At 41.1% G+C, this 14836-nt stretch overlaps 1 protein-coding gene across 3 annotated transcripts; it reads right to left on the bottom strand.

Annotated features, from left to right (window-relative positions):
- Nucleotides 1-679: 679 nt before the first annotated feature.
- Nucleotides 680-14432, bottom strand: gjc2 (gap junction protein gamma 2). Of its 3 annotated transcripts, none has more exons than XM_058066862.1 (2): nucleotides 14334-14432; nucleotides 680-2640 (listed from the first exon to the last, which is right to left on the bottom strand). In XM_058066862.1, the coding sequence occupies exon 2, from the start codon at nucleotides 2609-2611 to the stop codon at nucleotides 1361-1363; it is 1251 nt and encodes a 416-aa protein (XP_057922845.1). In that variant the 5' UTR covers nucleotides 2612-2640; nucleotides 14334-14432; the 3' UTR covers nucleotides 680-1360. The 3 variants fall into 3 exon arrangements, with proteins under 3 accessions (XP_057922845.1, XP_057922846.1, XP_057922844.1); XM_058066863.1 differs by lacking the exon at nucleotides 14334-14432 and adding an exon at nucleotides 13992-14021; XM_058066861.1 differs by lacking the exon at nucleotides 14334-14432 and adding an exon at nucleotides 5558-6041.
- Between the last annotated feature and the right edge of the window lie 404 nt (nucleotides 14433-14836).

The following is a 14836-nucleotide window of genomic DNA, read 5'->3' as shown; positions in this document are numbered from 1 at the left end:
CTCCGGACTGTGGCCAACATGTTAAGCACTCGTGCGGTCCCTGTGTTTACTGTGTGACTGCTACGTATATGTCACAATTAGTATTGTACAGTCACCATCACATTTATGTATAATGTACAGTTGCCCTTCACATCTACACATTTTCGACTGCAGTAACTTTACCACGGAACTGATCGTGTTTGGAACGGGAGAACTGGGGTCAGAATGAAGCTCCGGGCCATTTTAGAAGAACCAAATTAGGCTCCGTCTGGCGGGTAGTAATGTTTAAGTTGAAAAGAAAGGTTCTTAGTAGAACAGGAGTAATAAAGGGTTATTCTATTAAGTATAGGTTTTTCATAACTATATTAGTCAAAAGACAAACAAAGGTGACATCATGGAGAGACAAACAATGATGTCATGACATCACCGGATGATTGTAGCACTTCAATCAGATTGCTCTGATGTAATTGCTATGCTGTTGTTGGCCACTAGTTTGCACATTTGCATGGTATGTGGGCAATGCTATGATATGCTGTACCAGCAAGTGTTTTGTCGGCCACTAGTTTGCACATTTGCAAAGTATGTGGGAATTGCTATCATATGCCGTACCAGCAAGTGTGAAATGCAGAGTCACAGAACTTCAGGATAACTTTATTTTATCTACAATAGATTACAACAGTCTTAGTTTGAGGCACTTTGATTAATGATAAAGGCAGGATTAAACTTTAAAATCAATTTTGAAAATATTAAAGATGCTAATCTTGACATAACATGCCTAAACATAAATTCAGTGTGTAGTTTAAATGGCGAAGTTGGGGTTTCTATCGAAACCTATGTAAAGCATGCATCATCTTTAGATAACACAAAATCGGTAATATAGAAAGGAAGTAATTTTTCTTTCTTCCTTTTTATAGAAAATGTTTTTTGGGAATAAACAGGATAGCATGAAATGAAGGTAAATGGATTGTTACTTTATCAAAATATTATTTTACATTTCAACCTGCTTCCAGCAACACCCATCCATATTACATCCATATAATATCCATTCATATTAAATATATTATCACCACCATTCATCCTTCCCGAGTAATCAACCGATGGTGCAGCAGCAGTCGAGGATAGATTAGATAAACACTGTTGCTTGGAATTCTCTTGTTTCTATCGTGATGATTGAGTTCAATTAGAGATCAGGTGACTAACCAGGCCTACTATGTTAATGGTAGAAAGCACAAAATGACACAGGACAGTAACAAAGATGATTCTCAACAGTTTTTGTGTGTATTTCTTGTTCGTCTGATTGTAGTCCACCTCACAGATCGTCCAGCTGTATCAGTGTAGTCACTATGTCTTAAATATTTATTATTAAATCACACATTTATTTCTAAATCCAGACTGAGGTTTTTCCATTTTTAACAATGGTAGCAGCCTTCTCTGTGGTTGACTTGGGCCTAGCTCCCTGCTTCTCCTGGACAGTGTTGACTCGGTTTTGCTCCGCCATCGTCCCCCCCGAAACGGGACTGCTGGTTCTGGAAGTCTGCTGGGTGTTCTTAGTTTGGTAAGTCTGAAAGGCCATATCGAGCTGCTCCTGGGCGACACGCAGGTGGCGGTGAAGGCTCACCAGATCCGACGGGATGTTCTCATCCGGGCTGGTGCACTGCTGTTCCTGGGCCACGTTAGCCATGTTCTGCTCGTGAGTGATGAGGCTGTTGGGCATCCTGCTGGGTTTATCCGTCTTCATGACCAGGTTGTACCCGGGAGGGGAGGCTGGAATGTTGCGGGAGAACGGGTAGCCGCAGGTCCGCCGATCATGCTTCCTTTTGAGGCGGAGGGTGTCTCGGAAAGTGCCAATTCCCAAATGGAGCATCTCGCACACGTTGAGCACAAGGCAGAGGCAGCTTACCACATACATGATGAGCAGGAAGATTGTTTTCTCTGTGGGCCTGGAGATGAAACAGTCCACTCGGTGTGGACAAGGAACTCTGTTGCACACAAAGGAAGGACTAACTTGGAACCCATACAAGAGGTACTGTCCTGCCAGGAAAGCGACTTCAAAGATGGCTCTTGACATGAGTTGAAGAACATAGATCCGCATCAGCCCCTCTTGCATAATTCTCCGCCGGCCATCGTGCTTTGGTGCCTCTTTGCAAGTGCTGTTTCTCTCAGGCTTGGCCTCCTGGGCCTCCAGTGTATCTTCATAGAGCATAGGCTCTGCGTCATCATCATCCTCTCCCTCCAAGACATCCTCTAGATGGTAACCCTCTCTCCATCTGGTGTGGGGAGCTGTTTTTTTGCGCATTCTATGGTTCTTCCTCCGCTCCTCCTCTGAAGTGCGGGCGATCTTGTGGATGGCATAGCCCATGTACATGATGGACGGCGTGGAGATCATGATGATCTGGAAGACCCAGAAGCGCACGTGCGACAGCGGCGCAAAGGCATCATAGCATACATTGTCGCAGCCGGGCTGCTTGGTGTTACAGGTGAACTTGGTCTGCTCATCCGAGTAGATGGACTCGCCTCCGACTGCCGTGAGGACAATGCGGAAGATGATGAGCACAGTCAGCCACACTTTGCCAACAAAAGTGGAGTGGTTGTGGATCTCTTCCAGGAGACGAGTGAGGAAACTCCAGCTCATGTTGCTCTTGCAAGCTTTTTAACTAGAGTCTGTGGAGAGAGGAAAGACAATGGAATCATTCATTGTATGAACACACTTTGTCATTTCCTTGTATTCAAGTGCCCAGGCTTACTGGGAGTTTGTGTCCTCATACGAGGGCTCTTTGCAGAAGGTGATCGAGCACCCCCAAACTTTGGTTCTTTTTACTTCATGGTTCAGACATAGAAGGGTGTCAAATTAGGGACTACCAGTAGTTCAGTTTTTAAGGATTTGGGTTTAAGATTTTAGGACATTTGGGGACTGGGAGGTTTGAGAGTCCAGTTCCACTGCAGATAAAAGCAACACCAAAGATGCCAAAACACAGAAAAGGAAACCAATGGCAGACTGTTGTTCAGATTGAACAACTTCGAGGTCCAGTATAAAGCACTCAGGCTTTATTATGTCTGTATAGACTCTCAAATTTGTCTTCTGCTTTTTATCCATTACAAAAGTTACCATTTGTGACACTGTGGGCTATTTAGGGTAGTTGCACAATTCACGGTTCCTGATTCCCCTGATCAAACTTCCTAATCGATGGTGTAAGGAGGTCAAATTAGCGGCCATCAGTAGCTCGGTCTTTAAGGATTTGTGTCTCAGAACTTGGGAGGTTTGAAAGTCCCAATTCCACTGCAGATGAAAATGATCCCCCAAAATTTTAACTCTAGTGTAGTGTGGGGTCGCACAATGGCCTTGTGGTTAGCATGTTGGCTGCACAGTCCGACTCCAGCTTCCTCTCTCCCTGTGATTGGCTGCTGTCCAGAGAAAAAGAGAAAGCTATGTGCTCAATGACCCTAACGAGGAAAAGCGGCTTAGAAAATGGCTGGATGGAAAGTATAGTGTGAATGTAAATAGAGTGCACTCCTTCTAGAAATGTGCCCATCTTTCATCCATTCATTTTCTACCGCTTATCCTCACGAGGGTCGTGCGGTATGCTGGAGCCTATCCAGCTGTCTTTGGGCGAGTGGAGGGGTACACCCTGGACTGGTCGCCAGCCAATCGCAGGGCACATAAACATCTTCCCATCTTCTACAATCCTTATCCTTTTGAGTCTGAATATACGGTATAGAGGATAAGCTATAGGTTTTAGAAACTGAGAGGACAAAAAGAAAGGGTGAAAGGTCAGATCGTTCAGGGGTCGGGAGACTCAAGACCAGCGTGATTTGGTGGTGTAAATAGTGAAGCTTGCCAAGCCATACCGACATTAATCAAGTGTTCTGCTGCAGTGTTCTGGCACAGTGTTGCCATCAACGGAAGGTACCCTGGCGATCATAATGAATGTGGAATTGTTAACTCTAACAAACCCTGCAGTAGGAGAAACATTTTATCCACTGACCCAAAAGCACCTGGAAAAGATGCCCGAGGCCAGCTGAACCAGACGGACAACTGACAATCGAGTAATCACCATGATATTGATTCTGATACATGGAGCACATAGTGGTTGATACCACAGCTATATACAAAGCTGGTCTGGCCATGTCAGTACACCAGAAAAGTAGGCCTTCTGTGGCATCAGTAGCATAATTTGCATGGAGCATTGTTTGCAGTTTTTGCTTAGAGGGCTTCATAGGCAGAATAGGTGAATCGCAGATATGTGCATTCTTGCTGAAAAACTGCCAATATGAAGCAGCTATCTAGAATGCACAATAAAGGGACAGACATGTGTTCTTGTCTCAAGTAGGGATAGTAGATGATGGGCAAAATTCCAAAAGAGTGCAGTTTTCCTTTAAAGAATGCAGGAAAAAAACAAAAATTGACTATTACAGAAAACAGAAAACGGCTATAGCATTAAAGTGTAGCCACCAAAGAATCATATGACATGGTACAAAAGGAATGTAAAGAGTTTTTAGGTCCTCTATTTGTAGTAATCTTTGTAGTAGTATTTAACACATACCGCAAATGGCAAAAGACAACTACTGTTTGTTTTTCTTTTCGGTTTCTCAGGCACGCCACGTTTTAAGTTTAAGCATTTACTTGCTTGCTTTACATTATTCCCATTTTAGGTACCGTACGCCTGTGAATCAAGTCAAAAAGTGGTACGATGTCCTACATAACCTTTGACAATGTAAACCCCAAAATAACCGGGCTTAATTCTCTTCACGGTCCCTTCAGGCTGTTCAGTCAGAGGACCTGAGTTTATGTTGACCCGGCATGGGATATGCCATCTCCCCTGCCATCTGAGGGAGTAGGAGAGGCTCTGCCAGGGCCGCCTCACAGCCCCCCTCCAGATCCGGCACTGCTGACACTGGGGAGGGCTTCAGCCTCATGGAGACAGATGGCACCAACGGTGGTAGGTAAGTCTGCCTCAGGATGGCATGACATGAAGGCGGCTTTGCTCGCTGCACTTTTCACACAAATTTTAATGAATGAGGACATCAGTTTACATTAGACCTTAAAATTAGATTAGAAGTGGTGCTGATAGTACACTATAGGTCTTCATCAATACTGGTGCTAAACAGGCACCAGGGACTGTTTATTTTGATTGAGTGTTTTGAGTATAATTAAAGAGACACTTTGATTTATGACGACAAATTTAACACAATTAAGTATACAGTATGCGATTTCCCTGTGATAAGCATTTTTTGGCAAGGTCAAAATGACAAGTAGCTGGATTTTACTTATAGCTGATGAAGAATGTATAATAATTGCATAGATATATTTAAACTATAACTAACGTTATTAATCATTAAGTAGACCTAATGAGGTCCACAATTGGTGCGCCAAATATTTAGTTGTTTTTTCTGATATTTAGCTATTTTTTTGATTATTTTTCCGCTCAGGTGTACGCATTGAAACACTGCTGATAGTAGGGATAATATTGAATGTAAAGTTCATTATTTTCTAATTTTGCACTCAACGTATGTACAAATATACATATTTTACATGATAAAAGACATGGTAAAGGCACTACATTGCATCTCATTTACCCACCTGGAGAAGTTGCACAAGCATTTCTCATCCAAAAGATCATCCTGTAGATCCCCTGCACAGTCTGATTCATACACCACCTCCATCCTCAGGTCCCCTGGTTCTTCAGTCTTTTGGAAGTGTCCCAAAGCACCACAACCCCCAAAAGAATGTCGGAATTTACTAATCTATATGTTCTTCTTTTTCATGTAGTTTTTCTTGACATGCAGCCTCACATTGTGACTTGTGTCCAGATAGTAGTAGACCAGTCTTCTGACCACGTAGGAAGTCTTATTTAAAAATAAAAAAGGGGGAGGGCGTCCCCTGGCAAGTGACTCTCATCCAAGAGTTCAGACCTGAGGATATCGTACTGCAGAATAAAAATCAACACCACTGTGAAGGAGCGTGTTAATCCTGACACAGACAGCGGTCATGTGCAACACTTGTAACACAGATGATGACGGACCCTCTCTCCCTTTTTCTCTTTCTCTCATTGTATGTACTGTATACCTCCCCCTTTCCCTACATAGGCATTCATCTACACACACATTGGACATCTTAGGTACAACTTCACATTAGGTCCAATTAATAAAAAATCTGTTTTCACAACAATAATGCTATGTTTTATTAGAGCTATTCATTTAACAACCACGTGGCCGCACGGTGGACAAAACTAGGATAAGGGATCAAGACGGGATATCTTGGTTATCCTGGCTCAATTTGCACAAAAGTGGGATAGTGGAATATGTTGTGACTTAAGTTACCATGGGGATTTATTCTCTATCCAGTAGTGTGCTGGGGGAGTAGCCTCAAAAGGACGCCACACACCGGGGGAAACTGGTGAGAAAGGCAGAATCTGTCATTGGCACTGCGTTGGACAGCCTGACATCTGTGGCAGAGCAAAGGACACTGAGGAGGCTCCTATCCATCATGGACAACCAGCATCTTTAATTACAAAGCATCATCTCCCAACAGAGGAGCAGTTTCAGTGGCAGATTACTATCACTGTCCTGCTCCACCGAAGGACAGAGACAGCAATGATGAGCAGTGAGGGAGGAAACTTACTCGTCAAAATGCTGTCACTTGCATCTTCCTTCCATCTTCCACTATGCGTTATTACGCTGTGGTCAATAAGAAAGGCAGAGACGTGGCATAAGTGTTTAGTTAGCAAAGGACTACAGAGTCAACCTCTGATGACATCATAGACTGGCAATGGAGCGGGGTCCGACACTTCCGGTTAGGTTTCCATTTTGTTAGCATAGGCTGCTAGAAAGGATGCGAACTGAGGCAACATTTTGGTGTACCTTTCCAAGGTTCCACTGTGTTACAACAATTAAATCACATTTCTTAAAGAAGGAAGACTTGATGTGAGTAAAAGTGTTATATTAAAGGGAAAACAGCCAAGGTATTCAGAATAAAGTAGTATGTATTTGGTAATAATGTCATGCTATTACCAGAATGAAATTGAAATAAGAGAGAAAAGTTGGAATATTAAGAGCGAAGAAATGGCAATATGGCCAGAAAAAATTATATTTCTACAAGAAAAAAGTCAGAATAATGTATAACGTGGCGATTAAAAACACTTATGAGAATGAAATATCCAGAGCAAAAGGAGCGATATTTAAAATTGTTTTTTTTTTTTAGAAAATATTCTCTATTAAATTGCTCTCCATTAGTCATGTGTATATGGAAGAAGAAAAAAAATGTGAGGACATTTGAGACATTGTAACATTGAGTGCAGATCTGCTCATTCACATCAAGTGTCATAATATTTACATTTCCAATCCAAGAGCATGGCCAGATATCACTGGTCAGGTCACAGTTCCATGCACACTTCTGCTCCACATGTACTTAGTTTATGATCAGCGCTACGATGACTGCGCACACACACTTTTTTTTGTAAATAGTGTGTACCCTGTCTCGCTGTCACATTCGGGAAAGGATCTTTCAAAACTGCATTTGCTTTTAATAGATGACAAAGAAATGGTTTAGTGTCTGGCTTGTATTACTTAAACGTATCTGGCCGTCATCACAGTCAGCATAACGTTAAAATGGTACTGTCAAGAACCCTCAATGATGACGTATACGCAGGCAGAGATAACATCCTATTAGAAGGTATATTAAAGCTCAGTGAAAAGAGATGGATTTCTCTTTGAGAATTCTTTTACAGTGCAAAGAAAGCCATATGGGCCTGCAGGACACCTCCTCCAGAGGCCTGCCCCTCCAGCCCCCCCTCTCCATGTGACGGAGGAGATGTGGCATAGCCATCACCCCTGGTGAGAAGACAGAGGATGCTGCTGGAGCGAGCATTCGGGAGTCGGACATGTGCAATCCCGCAGGGACACGTAAGCACGTGTTTGGAAAAATATATATATATATAATTTTTTTAAATCTCCAACTTTCTACATATTTCTCTCCTTGTGAAATCTCATGGTCCCATGAAAGATGGCTGGCAAGTGAACAAGAACATCACTTTGAATCAGCGTTCCTAGACAGTGCGTGAAAGTGGCTGGCTGTGATGGACAATTAGCACTCGCAGGTCATAGTGATCTAATGAAATTTGATACTGACATGCACAGCTTCTCTTAAAATAGCAGTAATGAATGAGAAAAGCAGACTTGACCCTTCATTTTAAAGCACCGCATCATTAACTCATTCACTGTCGAATACATCTAGAGACGTCTTTTCAAAAAGTAACGTTCTATCGACGTATTTTGTTGTTTTAGTTGCTCCTTTTAGAAACAGGCGGTCTCAGCCTGCTGGTGAATCGTGGCTTCTGCCAAGCTGAAAAGAAGTGGACAAAGGACAATTTGAAAGTGTCTAGGAGGCATTTAAGAAAATGCTGAGGAAATGGTCAGAAAGCTATCCAGTCTGCTAAGATAATATACGTATTATGTCCAATGATAGACATCAAAGACATCAGGTTCTTTTTCCAGCGTCAATCTGTAGACATTTATTGCACAGCGCCAAACCGTCTGATGTTTTTATGTTCAAAGCTCAAAGACTTTACCCCAGTATTGTCCAAGCTGTCTGAGATAGTCCAAAGTTTAAAGTGACGGTAGCCTTTGACATGGTCCATTTTCATCAAAGACTTCCCCTCTTGGCTATGGAGCACCTCAAGGTTCTATTTTATGTCCTGTCTTGTTTTTATTTGGGTTCATTTTTTTTCCTGAAGCAGCAAAACATCCCCGGACCAGCACACGCCCACCACCATATTTTACCGTTGTATGTTTTATTTTTTTTTAGTTGCTTTTACACCACATTTAATGGGACACACACATTCCAACAAGTTCAACCTTTGTCTTGTCTTATTTTCCCAAAGGTCATGGGGATCATCAAGATGTTTTCTGACAAAATTGAGACGAGCCTACATGTTCTTCTTGTTCCGCAGTGGTTTTCATCTTGCAACTCTGCCATTCAGACCGTTTTTGTGCAGTGTCTTTCTTATGGTGGCGTCATGAACACTAACCTTAACTCAGGCAATTGAGGCTGCAGTTCTTTGGATGTTGTTGTGGGGTCTTTTGTGACCTCTTGCATAATTTGTTCCTGAGCTCTTGAGGTAATTTTGGTTGGTTATACTTTTTTGGTTATACTTTATTGAAGACATGTAGACATTGTTAAAGACGGCAATGTGCCAGCCAGATCCACTCGGACGCCACCTTTTGTGTTTTTTTTTTAATTCAATAGTTTTTCTTGCCTTATTTATGAAAACTCCGGCACTTGCAACTTTCTTTCACGCTACTGATGGTTATTTGCAAACCACTGATGACATCACGACAGTTTGGAGCTGGCTTCCTGTTCCTGTTACAAAGGACCCTTAGGCTAAATTTACATTGAGAACACAGTTGGGCTCACACAGTTTAATAAAATGACAAGACACACCTCATATGTACATATTGTATGTCAACCAGAAAAAATTGCTCTAAATTTTAAAAATGAACACTACTCTAACCAAGGTCCCACTGTCTTTGCATTTCTTTGTTGGATCGCATTAGATTGTGTACCTAATGTTGTGGCCAGTCAGTGTACAACAGCACACACACCACTATGTCATGAAACAAAAACGCCAAAACAAACAAAACAAAACGGCAATAACCCACAGAGCCCAACCAATGACAACTTTTAAGCAACAGTCGCCCCTCACGTCCTCAGATAATTTGGGCTGTTCTAGCTTTGGGACAGTGTGGTTCATGTTGATAACTATTGATTGAAGTGCCCGCAGCCAGGCAAAAAAAAGTGTTGCATTCTCCTGTAAGACTGCTTTGACATTGCTGTCTCTCTCTAGTTCCAAGGTCTGGCATCATGTGACAGCCACAACACGCTCTTTAATATTCATAAGGGTAATATTCATTAGACGGTAAATAAAAGGTGTTTATTTTTTGAATTGTAGCAGCAGGGGCAAATATCACCATTTTGAGAATGTGTGATTAAAATAAAGACGTAATGTCTGTTCACCTTTTAAGAGGTCAGAAGGAGCTGTGAGGGTTGTAGTTGAGTGAAGATGTCGGCAACTATCTATTAGCCCAGACTAATGTCATCACCAGTTGTGTTTTTTTTAAAGTCACATGGCAGCACTGAACAAAGTTGATGCGAGCAGACTGTGAGGCTGTGGAGGTCCGCTTTTATGTAACAGATCGAGCTGCGCCCATGTGACTCAGATATGCCCCCCCTTGGAGAAGAGAGTGACACAAGACACCAGAGCGAAAACATGCAACTCCTCTTTGGCCGCCTGTGCTGTGTGGCGCTATCATTAAAAGTGCTGTGGCCGGGTGGCGGCGGCGGCGTGGGGGGGCTATCCCATAGGCTGCCTGAGAGTGGTGGCAGTCCCATCTCATTTGTTCATCTTGCTCCTCGCTTCCCAGCCCAGCCTATCCTACCCCCGGGCCCAGCGCGTCCCGTGCCAGTTTTACTAAGGCCCGACTTCACTGAAGCGACTGAGATGAAAAGCCTTGAGGTGGATGCCGGCAAACTGCCTCCTATGCGAGCTAGGCTACTTGCTTTGCATGTGCATGTCACTGTTATGAACCTATAAAAACACAGTGGGAGCCACCATGCCCGTGTCAAAATACAACCTGCTCATTCTTAATCGCATTTTTAAACGCATTCTTACATTTCAAACTGCAGAGGCAATTTCTACAACATTTACAAGGCAGTCAGCGGTGATCATTGGCCCCCTAGTGCTTGTCATCAATGATGCTATGAAAAAAAATGCTATGAAATGCATGGAATACTTAGGGATTAAGAAATTAGTTGCTTCGTCCCACCTGTGCCCCAGCAAAAACATTTTTCTTAATGATTTTGGCAACCCTTGCTAAGATTTTACACATGAGGTCATTGAGCTTTGTGAGAAATTTTAATGACAGCACCACCATGTGATCTATTTCTCAGAATTATAATAGCACAGGCAGCAAAGAACGGGTGCATGTGATGTATATATGTATGTAGCTTCCACAAACATACAGTTCATGTTTGTTTGTGTTTATTAAAATGATCAAATTTTCAATAATTCAATTTGGAGGAGCCTGATTCCTGTTATTGCACATGTACCATGTTTAGTTGCTTATATGAGTGTTTTAGCCTTTTTCTAGTTGCGAACGATATGTATATATTTGTAGGGAACCCCATTAGCTGTGCTCTTGAAAGTTATAAATAAAAATTGACGGTTAGTTGACTATGAACAAAATCTAATGAATCAGATTCGACTATGAAAATCCTTAGTTGAAGACAGCCGTACAGTACATTCAGTCATGTGCAAAAAATAGAACACCCCTGGCGTCCTAAGTTAATAACACAACCCATAAAGTGTGATGCAGAAAGGATGACCTAAGACAGCGGGATCAGAACACATCCGTTAAGACTCAAATGGCAAAAAGAGAAAATACTGTATTGGGCCAAATATAAGACAACCGTTCTTTTTCACTACCTGTTTTGGGATAAATCTAAGACATTTTTATTGTGTTTTCAATAACAGTGAAATGACTGATAGCAATAAAAAACAAAGCTCATTTATTTCAGTACAGCGTAACCTTGGTTAGCATCATTATTATCTGAAGGTCTGACTTTAACTGAAACGGACGCGAACCAAATAAATTTTCTAGTGTATTGGGATGTGCCTGTATAAAAGTTAATTTTAAAACTTCTGTGGGCAGTCTACAGCAATCTACTGGATTGCAACCACCAAACGTTGGCAGCTCTGGGAAGTAAATGTCTTAACTCCACTAATTTTATGATTATTAGAATTCCCAGACATTTACTGCCTTTTGCACATCCTATTTTTGATTTATTTTCTGTTTGAATTCCTCAGAGGTTGCTTGTCCCACACAATTTGCAATTTAATTAAATAAACCAATTTGAGATTAGTAATGTAATTGTTTCAAACTATATTTAAGCCATCAAAATCGGGTATTTTGTCTTTTGTAAGTTGAAAAATCAGAATGAATTCAATCAGCTGATATGTCTCCAATTGTTTATGACCTAATATTGGTATCTTCATCTCCCCGCGCCCCAAACAAACAAGATATGAACAGATATATAATTTTTACGCCATCTCCACTATATTACAACTGTACACATTCTTTTCAGTCATTTACAGTACATGGACACCGTGTGTCTGTGGGCTACGGACGCCAGTTCATATTTGGACTTTGTCAGCTACTAAGTGCACTCGAGACTTTTCCACTCTCATCCAGCCTGACCTGATTGATGTTTAGCTTTGTGGCAAGTCATCACAAGGAATTAGGTGTTTGTGTTGTGTGTTTTTCCCTTTTATTAAACTACTCTGTTCCATGTATTTCATAGCTTTATATGCAATTTGTGCAAGTTAAATTTAACTTAAAAGGGACCTTTTTCCATTTTTCCGACATATAAATGTAGTTAGAATGTTGTATTCTGGTGTTAAACAATGTCAACGTTTCAGATAATGAGGTTTGCACAGATAATGCACGGCTTAAAAAGACCCAGGAATCACCAATGTTCATGTTTAACATAAAGATTTTGAACCATGGGCAAATATTTATTTTTAAGTGCAGTTCTCCTTTAAGACATATCTAATATTTGCAAAAAAATCTTATTAAAAGAGTAAGTGGGTCAAAATATGAGAACCAGCTCTCAGTACAATGCACTACAAAATACAACCACAGTATTAAACATTGTTTTGCGAGAAACGATTGTACACCACCAACATATATATGCCATTTTTCCCCCCTTATACATGCCAAACCAAAGCATTGTTATTTGTACATGATTACTTGAACACCCACCAGCTAATGAAGTTTCCTCATCAGGGCACTGAAACCGGAAACACAACTTGCCATCCAAATGAAGACAATAACATAGCTTTGACTGCAGAGCGCAAAGGAGGACTGGTAGTGGTAGAGTGTGTGTGTGTGTGTGTGTGTGTGTGTGTTTGGGGTGGGGGGGCTCATCTTTGACATTATCTTGTCTTAACTGGCAATGTCATGGGCAGAACAGGGGCACGCCTGGAGGAGCGGCAGACCTCGTCAGGGTCATTTGCAGTACAAGACAAATGTTAACTGCATCTTCCTCCCTGCTGCAGACGCCTTAGTCCAACCCAGTGAACTACCAAGACTGCAAGGAGTACTAAAGGGGATTAACAGCAGCCTCTATCTCACACTTACTCATGCAACGGTTCAAATGTGCACATTATATCAGTTCTCGTTAGCAGATGACACCACTTTGAAGAGTAGTGATAGAAGAAGGTTATACGCTCACATTAGGGTTGTGTATAAGGTTAATCATTCAAACTGAGCCTCAAGGTTATACGGTCTGTCAAGGGTCAATTTATATTGAGTGAACAAAGGCGCCTATATTTTATGAAAAAAGACCTACTTGCATCTTTTTGCAGGGTCACTAGAAGTCTCTTAAGTGACACAAATGTTTTGAAATACTTTATGTACTGTACTTTTTTTTTCAAATATATCTCAGAAAAACAACATGACTAGATAATATTTCGTATTTATGTTTTTCATTAGTTATTTGAAAGCATTGTTTGTAAAACATCTAAAATGTTAAGTGTATAAAATACATATGCAAAATACAAAAATTAATATCATGGCTATTTTTCATGAGTTGGAAAAAATATTAGTCTTAAATATGACAAAGTGTGTTTTTAATTAGTTGGAGGGAAGCACTATATTTAAAAAATATATATTTTATAAATATGGTAAACTGTATTTTGGTCTAAAAAATATATATCGAAAAATATAATAAACGTAGTAAAAATTACAAATAAATAATTATTATTTACCGCAAGCATTATAAGCATTATACATATTATGTACAATTAAATAAAGGCATCATAAAATATAACATTGCCGGTTTCATCATACATAATATAATTGACAAAAGTTCTATTGGTAGTTACATTTCAGCCAAATTATCTCAGCATATCAATGTATGACTAAATGTGTGAAACTAAGCCTTAAAAATGTTCACTGACCTGACTTTATTTTTGTTGTCCTTGCTGACAGATACATTTAAAGAACAACGAGGACAATGACCTGCCTTATATCCCTCCGAGCTGCTGGGGCGATAAGAGTCCAGGAGCAATGACCCAGCAAAAGAAAGTATGAAAACACGCAGACAATAAACTGTAACTAAAAAAAAACGAATAACACATTGGGATATTGCACATATTTCAAAGCACTGTGCTGGCACACTTTCAGACGCAAACAGAGGCACGGACACATTCAGTGAAAAAGTCATTTTAAGTATTTTTAGGAAAGCGTTGTTTTTCTGCACCCGTGACCAGTGAGTATACCCACTTGTAAATGTGACCTACCTGTCCACGTGGATGGAGCCTTGTCTGTGTTTTATGGCTGAGCATCCTTCAGGGCAGGCTTCCAGAGGCATTGTTGCTGCTCACGCTCACAAGAAGAAGGATGACATGGCAGACAATGGGTCATTTTCATCAAAACCCTTTCACCACCAAGTACAGGCAGCAGAGCATCAGTACTGAGAAGGCCCCATTGTTGTTCTTGTTCCCCCATACCCTTCACCCGTATGCCTCCATGGCTGTGACTATTTATTTATTCATGGTTTCTACGAGAGGCCCATTCATGATTTTTTTGTTGTTGCTAGTTTGGCAGCAGGAAGAAGGCAAAAATCAGGCGGTGGATGGAGTTATCTTCTTTAAATCCCAGTTTACTGGCTACACCTGCACAAGCTCTCAGTCTACAACCACAATAATAACCATAATGGATTAGAAATGCATGGCTGGATCTCACCAGGCATCTTCTACTAGTGTAGTAAGTAGCGGACCCATTCCGGCTAGATCGTGGATTT

Source organism: Doryrhamphus excisus, chromosome 3 (genome assembly GCF_030265055.1).
Source record: "Doryrhamphus excisus isolate RoL2022-K1 chromosome 3, RoL_Dexc_1.0, whole genome shotgun sequence".
Classification (NCBI taxonomy): Eukaryota; Metazoa; Chordata; class Actinopteri; order Syngnathiformes; family Syngnathidae; genus Doryrhamphus; species Doryrhamphus excisus.
This window is presented reverse-complemented; position numbering and strand designations above follow the sequence as displayed.